This window comes from Macrotis lagotis, chromosome 2 (assembly GCF_037893015.1).
Source record: "Macrotis lagotis isolate mMagLag1 chromosome 2, bilby.v1.9.chrom.fasta, whole genome shotgun sequence".
In the NCBI taxonomy this organism is placed as follows: Eukaryota; Metazoa; Chordata; class Mammalia; order Peramelemorphia; family Peramelidae; genus Macrotis; species Macrotis lagotis.
The window spans coordinates 116,944,635-116,957,195 of record NC_133659.1 but is presented as its reverse complement, the minus strand read 5'-3'; the positions used below and the strand labels follow the sequence as shown (position 1 = coordinate 116,957,195).

Here is a 12,561-nt window from a genome sequence, read left to right as displayed (position 1 = left end):
ATTTCTACCAGTTGTTTTGAAATCAAGGAAAATGGGAAGTTGTTTTAAGAAGGAATAAAAGCATTCAAATTTAGAATAGTTAGAAATGATAAGTGACTCTGAAGTTCACAGAAAAAGATAGTACCTTTATCAGTAAATGAGGTAAACAAATAAAAATAATATATGGATAAAATGAAGGAAAAATATACACACAAAAATTAAATTGTAAATTCAGGTGTTATTAAAGGAACATTATTTGGCTGCAAAAATATTTTCTTAGATTTCTTACCTGACTGAATGAGTCATTAAAGACTTAGGAAAAACACAGTTAAATAAAAGTTGGTTAACAGGTAAACCGAGGTACAAAGCTCTGGGCACATATAATTTATTGGTAAGGCTAAGGAGGAGCATCCAGAATAGAAAGCCACATAATGCAGAAACATCATAATTGGTTACAAAGCTTATTGCATCACAGGTATGATGAACAATATGATTGTTCTTTATGGAGGAAACCAAAAATGAGGAACTAGAAACAACCCCTCCTTCCATTCTGTTGCTAAGAAAATTCATGATTTAATAAATACACTTGCAAGGACAATTTAGTGATAGTGAAGAAGACTAATTTGGACATCCTGGTCAGACCAGACTTTTTGGCATTTGCCTGCATACTTCAAGGATAAAGAGATTTCTTTAAGACAAGACCAGAACAATGATTAGCAGCAGATCTTAACGTCTAAACTTAGCCCAAAGATGATTTACAAGAAAGCTGGATTTCCAAACTTTAAGACAAATGAAACATGACACAGGCAGTTATAGAAATGTCAATGATAAAAGAATGAAATCAAGAAAAAAATAGAATTGATTTTGTATCCCCAATATTCATAATAAAAATTATAACGAATAATTAAATGAATACCCTTGGTATAATGAACACATTTGAGACCAAAAAAAAAGCATTATGGGAAAAGTTATTTACTGACCACATAGTTCTATTTGAAGATATTTACCATTTTGCTTTTATAGACCTGCAAATCAGTCATTTGGGGACAGTTAATATAAAATAATTCTAATTATGATAACATAAAATTGTTAAAATAGATTACATGTAAAAATATACATTAAGTCTTGCTCTCTTCCCTACATCTAACCAAAAATTAAGGCATTATCCAAGGAAAACTTTATTTACTTCATCTCCAGGATATTCAAAGATTTACGTTTTCTTCTCTTAGTGAAAATAACAATTTAAATAACAAAAACTTAAAACAGTACTCAACTTACCTTTCATTTCTTCTGCAAGATTCTGATTCTGCTTTAAACAATGTTTGGTTTTCTTGAGTTCTTCCTCCAGTTGGTAGAAATCTCTTGTTCTTTTATCTAATTGATGGCTGAAATGTTGTTTTTCCTGAATCATTTCCTAAAATTTTATAAACAAAATTTGATTAAAAACAAAAAAAAATTTTTTTTCTAAAAGAACATGTGAAATTGACCCTTAAGAGATTAATAAAGTGGTCACTGCAAACTGAAGTAACTGCTGCTATCTTGATTTGGTAATGGAATCTAAACTATGACCAATGGATACAAACTCAAAAACTTTTAGGCTATGTTCCTTAAAGAAGGCAGATATTTTAATTTAAATAATGAGCCTTAAGAATAGAAAGGAATAAGCCTTAAGAATAGAAAGGAATGGGGCAGCTAGGTGGCAGAGTGGATAAAGCACCAGCCCTGGAGTCAGGAGTACCTGGGTTCAAATCTGGTCTCACACACTTAATAAATTACCTAGCTGTGTGACCTTGGGCAAGCCACTTAAAAAAAAGAATAGAAAGGAAAAGGTAAGTATTGGGGGGCATGGGATCTGATATGTTTTTTTCATCTATATATAGTACCACAAAAAAAATGCTAACTATTTGAGCTTCCTTTAGAGGAAGCAAACAAATCAGATGTAAAGATGTTCAAATGGAAAATACCACAGTACTCCTAAATCTCAGCCAACCACAATGTAAAATATTACTTTATATTGCTTGAATTCATTTGGTAAAGATTAAAATTTAATGAAACTTGATGTAACACTATAATCAGAACCCATACATGGAACTCTCCAAATAACTGAAATCCCATAATCACAATGTTATTTTAGTACATTAAATAAAAGTCCTTTGAGAGGCATGAAAAGACAATCAGACAAACACACAGCTGGAAAGGATTAAAATTAGTCCAATAATTACTAAAAATAATTTAGAATTAAAAAAATTAAAATGATCAAAGTATTTACACTCCTTGAATCAAAGAACCTATTTTTTCAAGGAGGTTAAACACAGAAAGAAGGCCAAAATACATATCAGGAATTTTAGGTCAGCAAAGTACTAAGATTGAAAGGGGGTACCAATAAAATGTGGCATATGAATACATGGAATATTATTATGCTTTAAGAAACTAAATGAAAAATGATATTCAAAAAAGTTGAGATGATTTTTATAAAAATGGATTCAAAGTAAGCAGAAATAAGAAAATTATATACATACACAAGGATTAAAAACTCAAAGTTCTAAACTACTAGGGCAAGAACAGGAACTTAACAATTAGACAAAAACTGTTAGGAAAACTAGAAGCAGTCTGACAGAGAGTAGGCATAGACCACCATCTCACACTATATTCAAATATAAGATTAAAAAAGTTACTATGATTTACACATAAAGGGTGATTTCAAAAGCAAATTAAAGGAACATGGAAAAAACTACTTGTCAGATCCATAAAGAAAAAGGACATGCCTACGAGACAGAGGGTCAGAGAGAAACAAATGGCTATTTCTGATTACATTAAAAAAGTTTTCAATAAATGAATAATGCAGTCAAAATTAGAAGGAAAGCAAGAAAGTGATGATAATTTTGTAGCAATTTTCTTTAGTAAGGGTCTCATTCCCCAGATACACAGGAATGGGAGTCAAATTTATACAAATAAGAACATTCCTTGATTGATAAAATATCCAATGGATATGAACAGGCAATTTCAAAAGAAGAAATCATAGCTATTAATAATCAGATAAAAAACTAAAAATGAATAAGTGCTTTAAATCATTTTTGATTAGGGAAACAAAACCTCTCTGAGGTATTAACACTTCACATTCATCAGGATGGCCAATTGGACAGAAAAGGAAAATGACAGATGCTACAGAGGATGTGCAAAACTAGGACACTAATGCACTGTTGGGGGAGTTGTGAACTAGTCTAACCACTTTTTTTAATTTTATTTATTTAAGGCAATAGGGTTAAGTGACTTACCCAGGATCACACAGTTAGGCAATTAGTAAGTTTCTGAGGCCAGATTTGAATTCCAGGGCAGGTGCTCTATCCACTGTGCCACTTAGCTGCTGCCCCCTGGTCCAACCATTCTTAAGAACAATCTGGAACTATGCCTAAGTGATTACAAAACTGTGCATACTCTTTGAGCCAGCAATATCACCAGTAGATCAACAGAAAAGAAGAACACATATGTAGCAACTCTTTTCGTGAAGACAAAGAAATGGAAATTAAAGGAAATGTAAGGCTTCCATGATCTCAAATAGAAACAGTTGGGGGTTTTGCTGGATCAAAAGTTATGCAATTTGGTTGATCTCTGGACATAGGTCCAAATTCCTCTCCAGAATGATTAGTTCATAACTCCATCAACATGTCCTAATTTTCCCACATTCACTAGTTGAGAAATGATGCCACTATCAGAGACACTAAAGATTCCCCCCCCACCAAATTTTCAGCTTTCCTTCTAATCTTGGCTGCATTAAATTTCTTCAAAAACTATTTAATCAAAATTATCAAATTTACATTTTATAGTGCTCTCCCTTATCAGATTCATAGATCTGACAAACTATTCCTTGCACTAATTTTCTTATGGTGTCCCCTTTTACATCTAAATCATGTATCCATTTTGACCTTATCTTGGTATGTGGTTTGAGATTACTGAGATTACCTGATTTGTGCCTGTACTCAAATTAACTTTACCTTTAACAGTTTGGATGCTATACCACTTGGGAGTACATGATACTCTCTCATTGGCTATGGTTCCTTTTAGCAAGACTGTAGTTTCCTTATCTCTTTTAATTAGGTCTAGTTTTGCTTTGACTGAGATAAGGATTGTTACTCCTATTTTTTAAACTTCACCTGAAGAGTTATAGATTCTGATTCAGAGTCTTACTCTTATTATGTAATTCTGTTATTTCTGTATGTCTGCTTCACATTTCTTGTAAATACATTGTAGATTCTGCCTTTTGATCCACTCTGCTATCCACTACCATTTTATGGTAAAGTTCATCCCATGCACATTCAGTTATGATTATTTAAGGATGTAGTTCCCTTCCTTCTAAATTTCCTCCAGCTTGTCCTCTTCTTTCACCCTTTCCCTCCTTGACAGGGTTTTTGCTTCTTTCTTCTACCTTCCCCTCTGCACTTTGTCTGTCAGTTCCTTTCTCCCCCCACCCTATTTTACTTAATCTCCTTCCCTTCTGTTTTCTTGCTAGGCAAGATAACATTTTTATATTCAACATGTGTATGTTATTCCCTCTTTGAGTCAATACTGATGAAAGTAAGGTACCCCTTTCACCAACCCTCCCAATCTTTCCCTCCACTATAACAGGTTTTGCATGTAAAATAATTTATCTATTTCAATCTTATCCTTTTCTTCTGCACCCAGTGCTACTCCTTTTTCTCATCTCTTAATCTTTTTAAGTCAATTCTTCAAATTCAATTTGTACCCAAACTCTCTTATATATTTCTTCTAGCTGTACTATTAGTGGTACAATTATGGTCATGCAATTAAGCACAAGGATTGCAGAAGTTCATAAGACCCTCAGAATTGAACAAAAAATATAATTTCTAGTATTCAAGACTCCAGATTCAAGAGAAGCCTAAAAAGATAAGAAAAGGAAAGGAAAATATAAGGGATTCAATGGAGCTGAGAAGATAATATTGGTAATTCTTTTGTTTTTTATAAATTTATTTTCGAATTTTACAATTTATCCCCTAATCTTGCTTCCCTCCCCCCACCCTCCCCAAAGAAGGCAGTCTTAGTATTTATATTGTTTTCATGCTATACAGTGATCTAAACTGAATGTGATGAGAAATCAAATCCTTAAGAAAAAAATAAAATATAAAAATAGCAAAATTAAATAACAAGATAATGTTGTTTGTTTGTTTTTTAATTAAAGGTCTATTGTCTTTGGTCTTTGGTCAAACTCCACAATTCTTTCTCTGGATACAGACACCCCAAAATTTTCCCTTACTGTTGCACTTATGAAATAAGCAAGTCCATTAAGGCTGATCATACATAAATCCCCTGTTGTTAGCCTGTACAATGTTCTTCTGGTTCTGCTCATCTGGCTCAGCATCAATTCATGCAATTCTTTCCAGGCTTCTCTCAAATCCTATCCCTTGTGATTTATAATAGAACAATAGTGTTCCATCACATACATAAACCACAATTTTTTTAGCCATTCCCCAGTGGATAGACAACCCCTCAATTTCCAATTCTTTTCCACAACAAAGCTGCTATGAAGATATTTATACAAGTCAAATTTTTACCCCTTTTTTCATGATCTCTTAAGAATATAGACCCAGGAGAGGTATTGCTAGATCAAAGGGCATGCACATTTTTATTGTCCTTTAGACATAATTCCATAATTGGATGAGTTCACAATCCATCAACAATGCATTAAGTATCCCAGATTTCCTACATCCAACATCGGCCATTTTCCTTTCTAGTCATATTGGTCAATCTCAGAAGTCACCATAATTTTTTTTTGTTCATCTTTTTTTTTTATAGCCTTTTTTCCTTTCTTTTAAATTTGAGCTCTGCTCCTGGAGTAGAAAGGGGACCATCTTAAGGTTTCTTGTGTCAGAGGCTGCAGGATCAGTCCTGGCTATTTACCCTGAGTTGCATCAATTTTGCCAAGGGGTTCAGGTCTAATGATGCAACAAAGGGGTGGCCCTGCTGGAGGTTGCAAAGGTCTTGACTGGAGGCTGCAGGAGTCTAGGGCTGAGTCAGGGTCTTAATGCTGCTGCTGGGGTACACTGAGGATGGTGAGGTGTTTCTATATTTCTCCAGGGACATGGTGAAGCATGTGGTGTCTGGTGTTGGTATATGCCAGCTCCACCACACTGAGCTGGCAGTGGTTCACTGAGATGGAGCTTATTGCTGGTTTTCTGGGATGCTTACTGTCCTGCTCTGTGCTCCCCTTTTACCAAAATGAGTGATCATTTGGTGATCATCCAAGTTTCTTGGGCTAAAAGATTATTTCATCCCATCTCTTTGCTAGCCCTGCCATTCCAGGTTGATTTGGAGTTCTATTTTATGGCTATTTGTAGAGTCATAGAGATTTACTGCTTACTATAACATCTTCCTTCCAGGAATTTTATAATCAAGTTACAAGGATAAGAGAGGTATTTGTAAAACAGTTAAACCAAGATTTGTCTTGATAACAATTGTACTTTTTAAATGCCTCACCAAGACTCAAAAAATGAAATAAAACTGATTCTTTAAAAAATATATATTAGTGCCCTCTAAACAACACCCTGCTACACTATTAGATAACAGATGGTGTTGGCAAAGCTATGTTGGAATACTGCCTTCAATTATCAGCCTAGTTACTACTAGCAGATGGGTACCAATGTAGTAAAGCCAAGTGCAAGAAAAGAGAGGATGACTAGGGAAAAGTACTTGGAAACTTACTGGCAAGCAGTCCAAGTATATATTTTTAATTTTGTTACTGAAATGGAATCTGATCTAACTTTAAATCATGTGTTTCCTAGTCCTGTCCCTTTATTCACCAAAATGACAGTTCATTAAATTGAAGCTATCTCAGGAATAAAGTATGAACTTAAACTAAATGTCAAAATTATCTGATTGATGTTTTTGATAAGAAATTTATAACAAAAATTAAAATTTTACTATAATTACTAAAGTATAGCTTCATCATTACATAGTAGAAATGTTCACAATTAATGCATCTCTTAAATTGAGAAATTTATCCTATTTGATCATTAGCCAGTCCCCCAAAAAAATTTTATCTGCATCTATTTTCCCGAAACATTTTGACATAAAGTCAATCTCAAACATAAGATAATTTTTCTTGAGTTTCCCCTCTTCTGGAATTACCTCAAACTCTTGTTTATAAGAAGCATAAAGCTAATTTTAAGAACACTAGTCTAATATAAAAAAGTTGTTAATGAAATCCAAGAATTTTGAAAGGGCAAAATTAATAAAAATTAACATCTGAAAATACAATATCAGCTGGCATCCATAAGCAATTAGTTTCAGTGGGGCGATAGCTAATTTAGACTTGATTGGGTAGCTTGTCAATAACAATGATCTAAGTATATACAAGGATATATTCTCCTAGGCATCCTCACATAATTTGCAAAACTTGGTCCTACCCTGAAAAAGATGCAACAAAAATTCCTATAACTATGTGCCAACAGTAGTATTCAGCAAGTAAAACCACCCAGATCCAACTATTTTTAGGAGAAACAAGGGAGGCATCATTTCCTAAGGCTAAAGACGACAAATTTTAGTTTCTATTTGGTACTTCTCAATTCCATCCATGAATAAAATTTAATGTCTCCTGATGGAGAAAGGCTGCATCATCATGGAAATGGGGATTGGAAGGCTTATTTTTCTTCCTATATATCTCACCCATTCTTATGTGCCAAGACAAACTCCTCAGAGAACTTAGTCATTCAGATATCTATGCCTGAAAAGTCCCCAGGCAAATGTTCATAGATTTGGATTGTCAACATGATAGCATTTTACTGCACTACATCATAATGCTACTGAGTTGGCACTGCAACCTGGTTGAATAGTTAATTCTGCGCTAATTTGATACTACAGGGTAACTTTATCCATTATTAGACTACTATATTGCATTTCTAGTGTTCCTAACTTCTCACTGCAAGTACAAAATTAATTAACTAAATGGGGACAAGAAAATGGTATATGTTAATATTATTTCTGTCTCAAAAATCTATAAGATATTAAACTTTACACTAAAATTAAATCATTTAAAATGCAGTTACCAAAATCAAAAGACAAAAATAACAACAGCATTTAAAATGTTTTACTCTACATAAAATATGCCTCAGCTCCCCATAATTTTGCTTTTGTTGTGGGTGAGAATGAATATTATGGGCACTATAGTGGCAAAAACCAAGGACCACTTGTTAAATCAATTTTTAATCCCAACCCATAATGCAAAGTGCAATTAATAAGTCAACAATCTCCCCCCAAAACCCTGTTCCCTTTTTTATAAGAAAACTGTAAATGTAATGTAAAACTATGATTTCATTTTCTAAGTAGTGTTTTATTAGGTATTAGAAACATTTGAAACTAGAGCTTAATTGTGGCTAGCTATTCTATAGTTGTATCTCCACTAGTAAATCACATCTTGCACAAGATACAAAAAAAAAAAAATCTTAAAAGAAAATAACTGCACAGAGGCCTAGATGGCCACCGTGATTTGGCCAAGCAAACTAATTTTATAAGTGTTTTAACCATCCTAATCAATCGATTGTTTTTACAAAATGTTTTCACCAGCAGCCAGTAACATCACATGAGAACTGGCTCAAAATCCAGCTCACAGAGGACACTGTTCAATGCCAATCTGCCTGTGGCTATGTCAGCAGAAGCATCTGCTAGTAGATCCCCCTGGCCAAAAGGCAAACATTTGTTTTGCTGAAACAAACACTTCCATTTCAAAATGTTTGCTAATAAAACCAACATTTGATATGAAGTTTTCTCTACTTTGGCTTTGGCAGCTTTTCACTCACTTCTCCATACAAAACACTCCTTGGGAGCCACTATTTTCTACACTAACATTCTATTTCTTGGCCACAAAGATCCCCAGGTTTTCTCTTAAGATGTTTCTCATGGCTTAAAATTCCATATATTCTCAACAACAAATTAACACATCAGTAGAAACGAGGGGAAATCTTGAATTGTTAAGACCAAGCACCTAAATAATCGTTGAATTAGGAAACTGAATCCCCTTCAGAATCACTTCCTAATAATACTGCTTAACATGTATGTGGGCACCAGGTCCTGCTTAACAGTTAAGACCATTTTAAAGATGAGGAAGTTGAGGTAAATAGACTCAGGGTGATTTATCCAAGGGCCACATGATTAATGAACAGTTAATTTGCCACGAAGTTGTCAGAAAAAGATCTTTAACGAAGCAAAAAAAAAAGTGGCATTCTTTTGCTATTCCTTCCTTCAAAAATAGGTTTTAACAATTTCAATATTGATTCACAAGTCTCTTCATGTAGCATCAATATATTAACTGCCTTCAAATGACTAAAGTTACAAAATAAAACTCCTAAGTCTACTGCAAAAAAACTAATGGTTATCAATTAAAATTGTCAATAGAAAACCATGCCTAGAAAAAAAAATATCAAGTTGTGCCAAGAAATCTCTCTTACTGACCATGTTTATGTAACAAAGAAAAACCATGTCAACACTGGACAGAAGTAGTTATCCTGAATACTAAAGTTAAATTCCTACGCTATACAGACCATATGATAAGGTTATTTTAATTGAACTCTTGACTGAAATTTTACACAAAACAAACATGATTACAGATATAAGTCAATGTTCCATTTATATCAAGAAGTTTCTATTTAACTGAACTCTATAACATTAAATTCTACTATATGCAAGGAACTTTGTACAAGAACAAAAAATGATACCATCTGTGCTCTTTAAGAGCTGGTGATCCAAGAAAGGAAGCGGCCTTTAATAACAGGAGGCATTCAATTGGGTTTCAAAAAAGAAATAGAACCCAAAGAGTACCCTGAACAGTGAAGAAATTTTACTGTAAAGAACCAATAACTTGATCTTTCTATTTGAGAACTGAAATAAGAATTCTTGGAATTTCTGTTACAAATTTGCTTTTTACCTCCCTTCTCAAAGAGTCACATTCTTAATATAAACAAAATAGTTATGAACCATCACATATTTCTATAATTTCCATAGTTACATTATTTCAAGTTATACTTGATGGGGTAAACATATGTTTGGTAAACTTTATTGTGCTACCTTTTGCCAGAAAACACATAACCCATAGTTTTAAGATAAACAGAAGATAAATTTGGAAAAAAAAATGCCCCCTACAAATATAGCTATAGAGAACTATGTGAACACTCATCACTGACCTCACAGGTTGGTTATATGATGAATTCTGAGAGTTCTCACTTACCTCCATGCTCCTCCTCAGCTCATTTTCCTTTGTCTGACTTGTCTGCAGTGCTTGCTCAGTTCTGTAGAGCTTCTGCTGAAACTCCTCTGAATTTCTCTCCAGTTGCTGTTTCACTGCTACTACCTAGACAAGAGAAGAGCATATTCTATTTTCCCCTTTCTTCCTAACATATAATACATGAAACATGATTTATATGCTTGAAAGAAAAAAATTACCTTAGAAAGCATGAATTTACAACATCATAACAAGGATTAAACAAAGTTATAAGGGACCTTAAAATTCACTTAGTCCAGCCTATATCTCAACAATATTCTCCAGTGACATTATCAATAATTTTCATGCACACTCTGATGAAGACCTTTAATGAGTAGGGAAACTGACAAGTCTTCAGAAGTAACTTGTTTCATTCCTAGGAGTTTTTTCAACAAGGGGGGAAAAATTTCTTGCTTGTTGACTGAGAGAGCAAGCATAAGACAAAAAAATAAGCTATGACTAAAAGGTATATGAGGATCACCTGGACAAAAAAAAAAACCAAAACAAAGTGATTTCAGCTGATACCAATTACCCCTCCTAGAATGTCCACAGCTTCAAGATGAGGGGAATAGAACCAAGCAGGACTTGTCCATACCATCCAAAAATCTATGAGAAAGGAGAGACTGGCACTAACACAAAAATCCAATCCAGGAACTGAAACTTAGGAAAATGAGTAAAAAAAAAAGAAAATACTGATAAGAAACCATAAAAACTGTAGGTTAAAAAAAAACAGGAGATAAACTCAGAGAAGAAACAGACTCCACTAAATACACAACAACTATAAGTAAAACTTAGAGGGAAAAAAAATGTTTAAACAAAAGTGACCAAAAAAAAAAAATGAAGGAAATTTAAGCTTCATATGAAAATAATGAAGGAAAGATAGTTTACTACACAGGTGGAAAACCTTACCTAAGTAGTGAACTATTAAAAAATGAATTAATCAGAACAAAAAATACTGCATAGGGCAGGATTAGGGAAAAAATTAAAAGACTAAAAAAAAAATATTAAAAGGTAAGGTTTAGGGGCTGCTAGGTGATGCAGTGGATAGTGCATCAGCCCTGGAGTCAGGAGGTTCTAAGTTCAAATCCAGTCTCATGCAGTTAGTAATCACCTAGACAGGTGGCCTTGGGGCAAGCCACTTTTAACCCCACTGCCTTGCAAAAACTTAAAAAAAAAAACAAAAAACTAAGGTATACACCATCAAACATTTCTATAAAACAGACCTTACAAACTATATAGTTTAAGAATCAAACCCCCACAAAAACAAAAGTTTACCTTACTCTACTTCATTCCAAAAATCCAATCAGTTGTCAAATCTCCGTTAAAACATGTTATGCAATTATATAATTTATATTATACAAATATTCTTAATTCAACCTTTTTTTGCTTGACACATAGCTCCCTTGTCTTTAAAAGCCTCATATATGGTCTCTCTCTACTCCAGATTTTACCTACATAATGCTAAAAAAAAAAGTAATTTTCCTTCGGTTCCATTTGACCATGTTATTTCCATAGGAAATCAATGCCACTGACAATCTTTTCTCTCTTAAAATAAACAAGAAACTCCCATGTTTAATTTTTAAAATCCCTTTTCAAATATCTTTGTAATTATGTTACATATTACTCTCCCTCAAATGAGATATTATAATAATAAATAAGAAAATAATAAAAGCACTTAACCTGTAGTGCCTGGCACATACTAAGGGTCATGTAAAACTTATGAGGAGTATTAGTATCATTACTGTTATCCTACATTCTTCAAATTCATATAAATCCTTCTCTTCCTTCAATTTAAAACTCAATCATCATTTTCTGAAATCTATTCCACAGCCTGTCCCAAAAATTAGCCTTCCCTATATCAAACTACTTTATATTTGGTTATTTGTTATTGACATTCACTTTTTATTTATTCTTTGAATTTTTATGTACTTACTATATGCCTCATTAAGATATAAATATGCTGAGCTTGTAAACCCAACCACTTACAGAACAGGGAATAATACTGGGTGATGTCTGATTGAGCCACACAATGCCTAAGACAACCTGGAGGGAACATTCAGTAGCCAGAGAAAGTCCTGGAAGTACTCCAGATTAATAAAAATTATGATTAGAGAGGGCCCTAAGCAATCCATCCAGAAATGTGCAGAGGTTGACCCTATCACCAAAAAATAAATGTCCCAAACAAAACATGACACTAATGATTCAAGCTATAATGGAGCCAGGATAACCAAGACAAAATCCAAAGGAAGCAAGTATCTCCCCATATCTGCAAGAGATAAGACAAATACAAAGAAAAGGAAAAAGGAAAGGGGAAAAGA

General features: G+C 33.5%; 1 protein-coding gene across 1 annotated transcript in view; it reads right to left on the bottom strand.

Annotated features, from left to right (window-relative positions):
- Nucleotides 1-12,561, bottom strand: part of CENPF (centromere protein F) — an 82,411-nt gene that overhangs the window by 31,034 nt on the left and 38,816 nt on the right. The window contains 2 exon segments of the mRNA XM_074222662.1: nt 1,258-1,393; nt 10,211-10,333. Of these exon segments, the coding sequence (XP_074078763.1) occupies nt 1,258-1,393; nt 10,211-10,333 (259 nt within the window).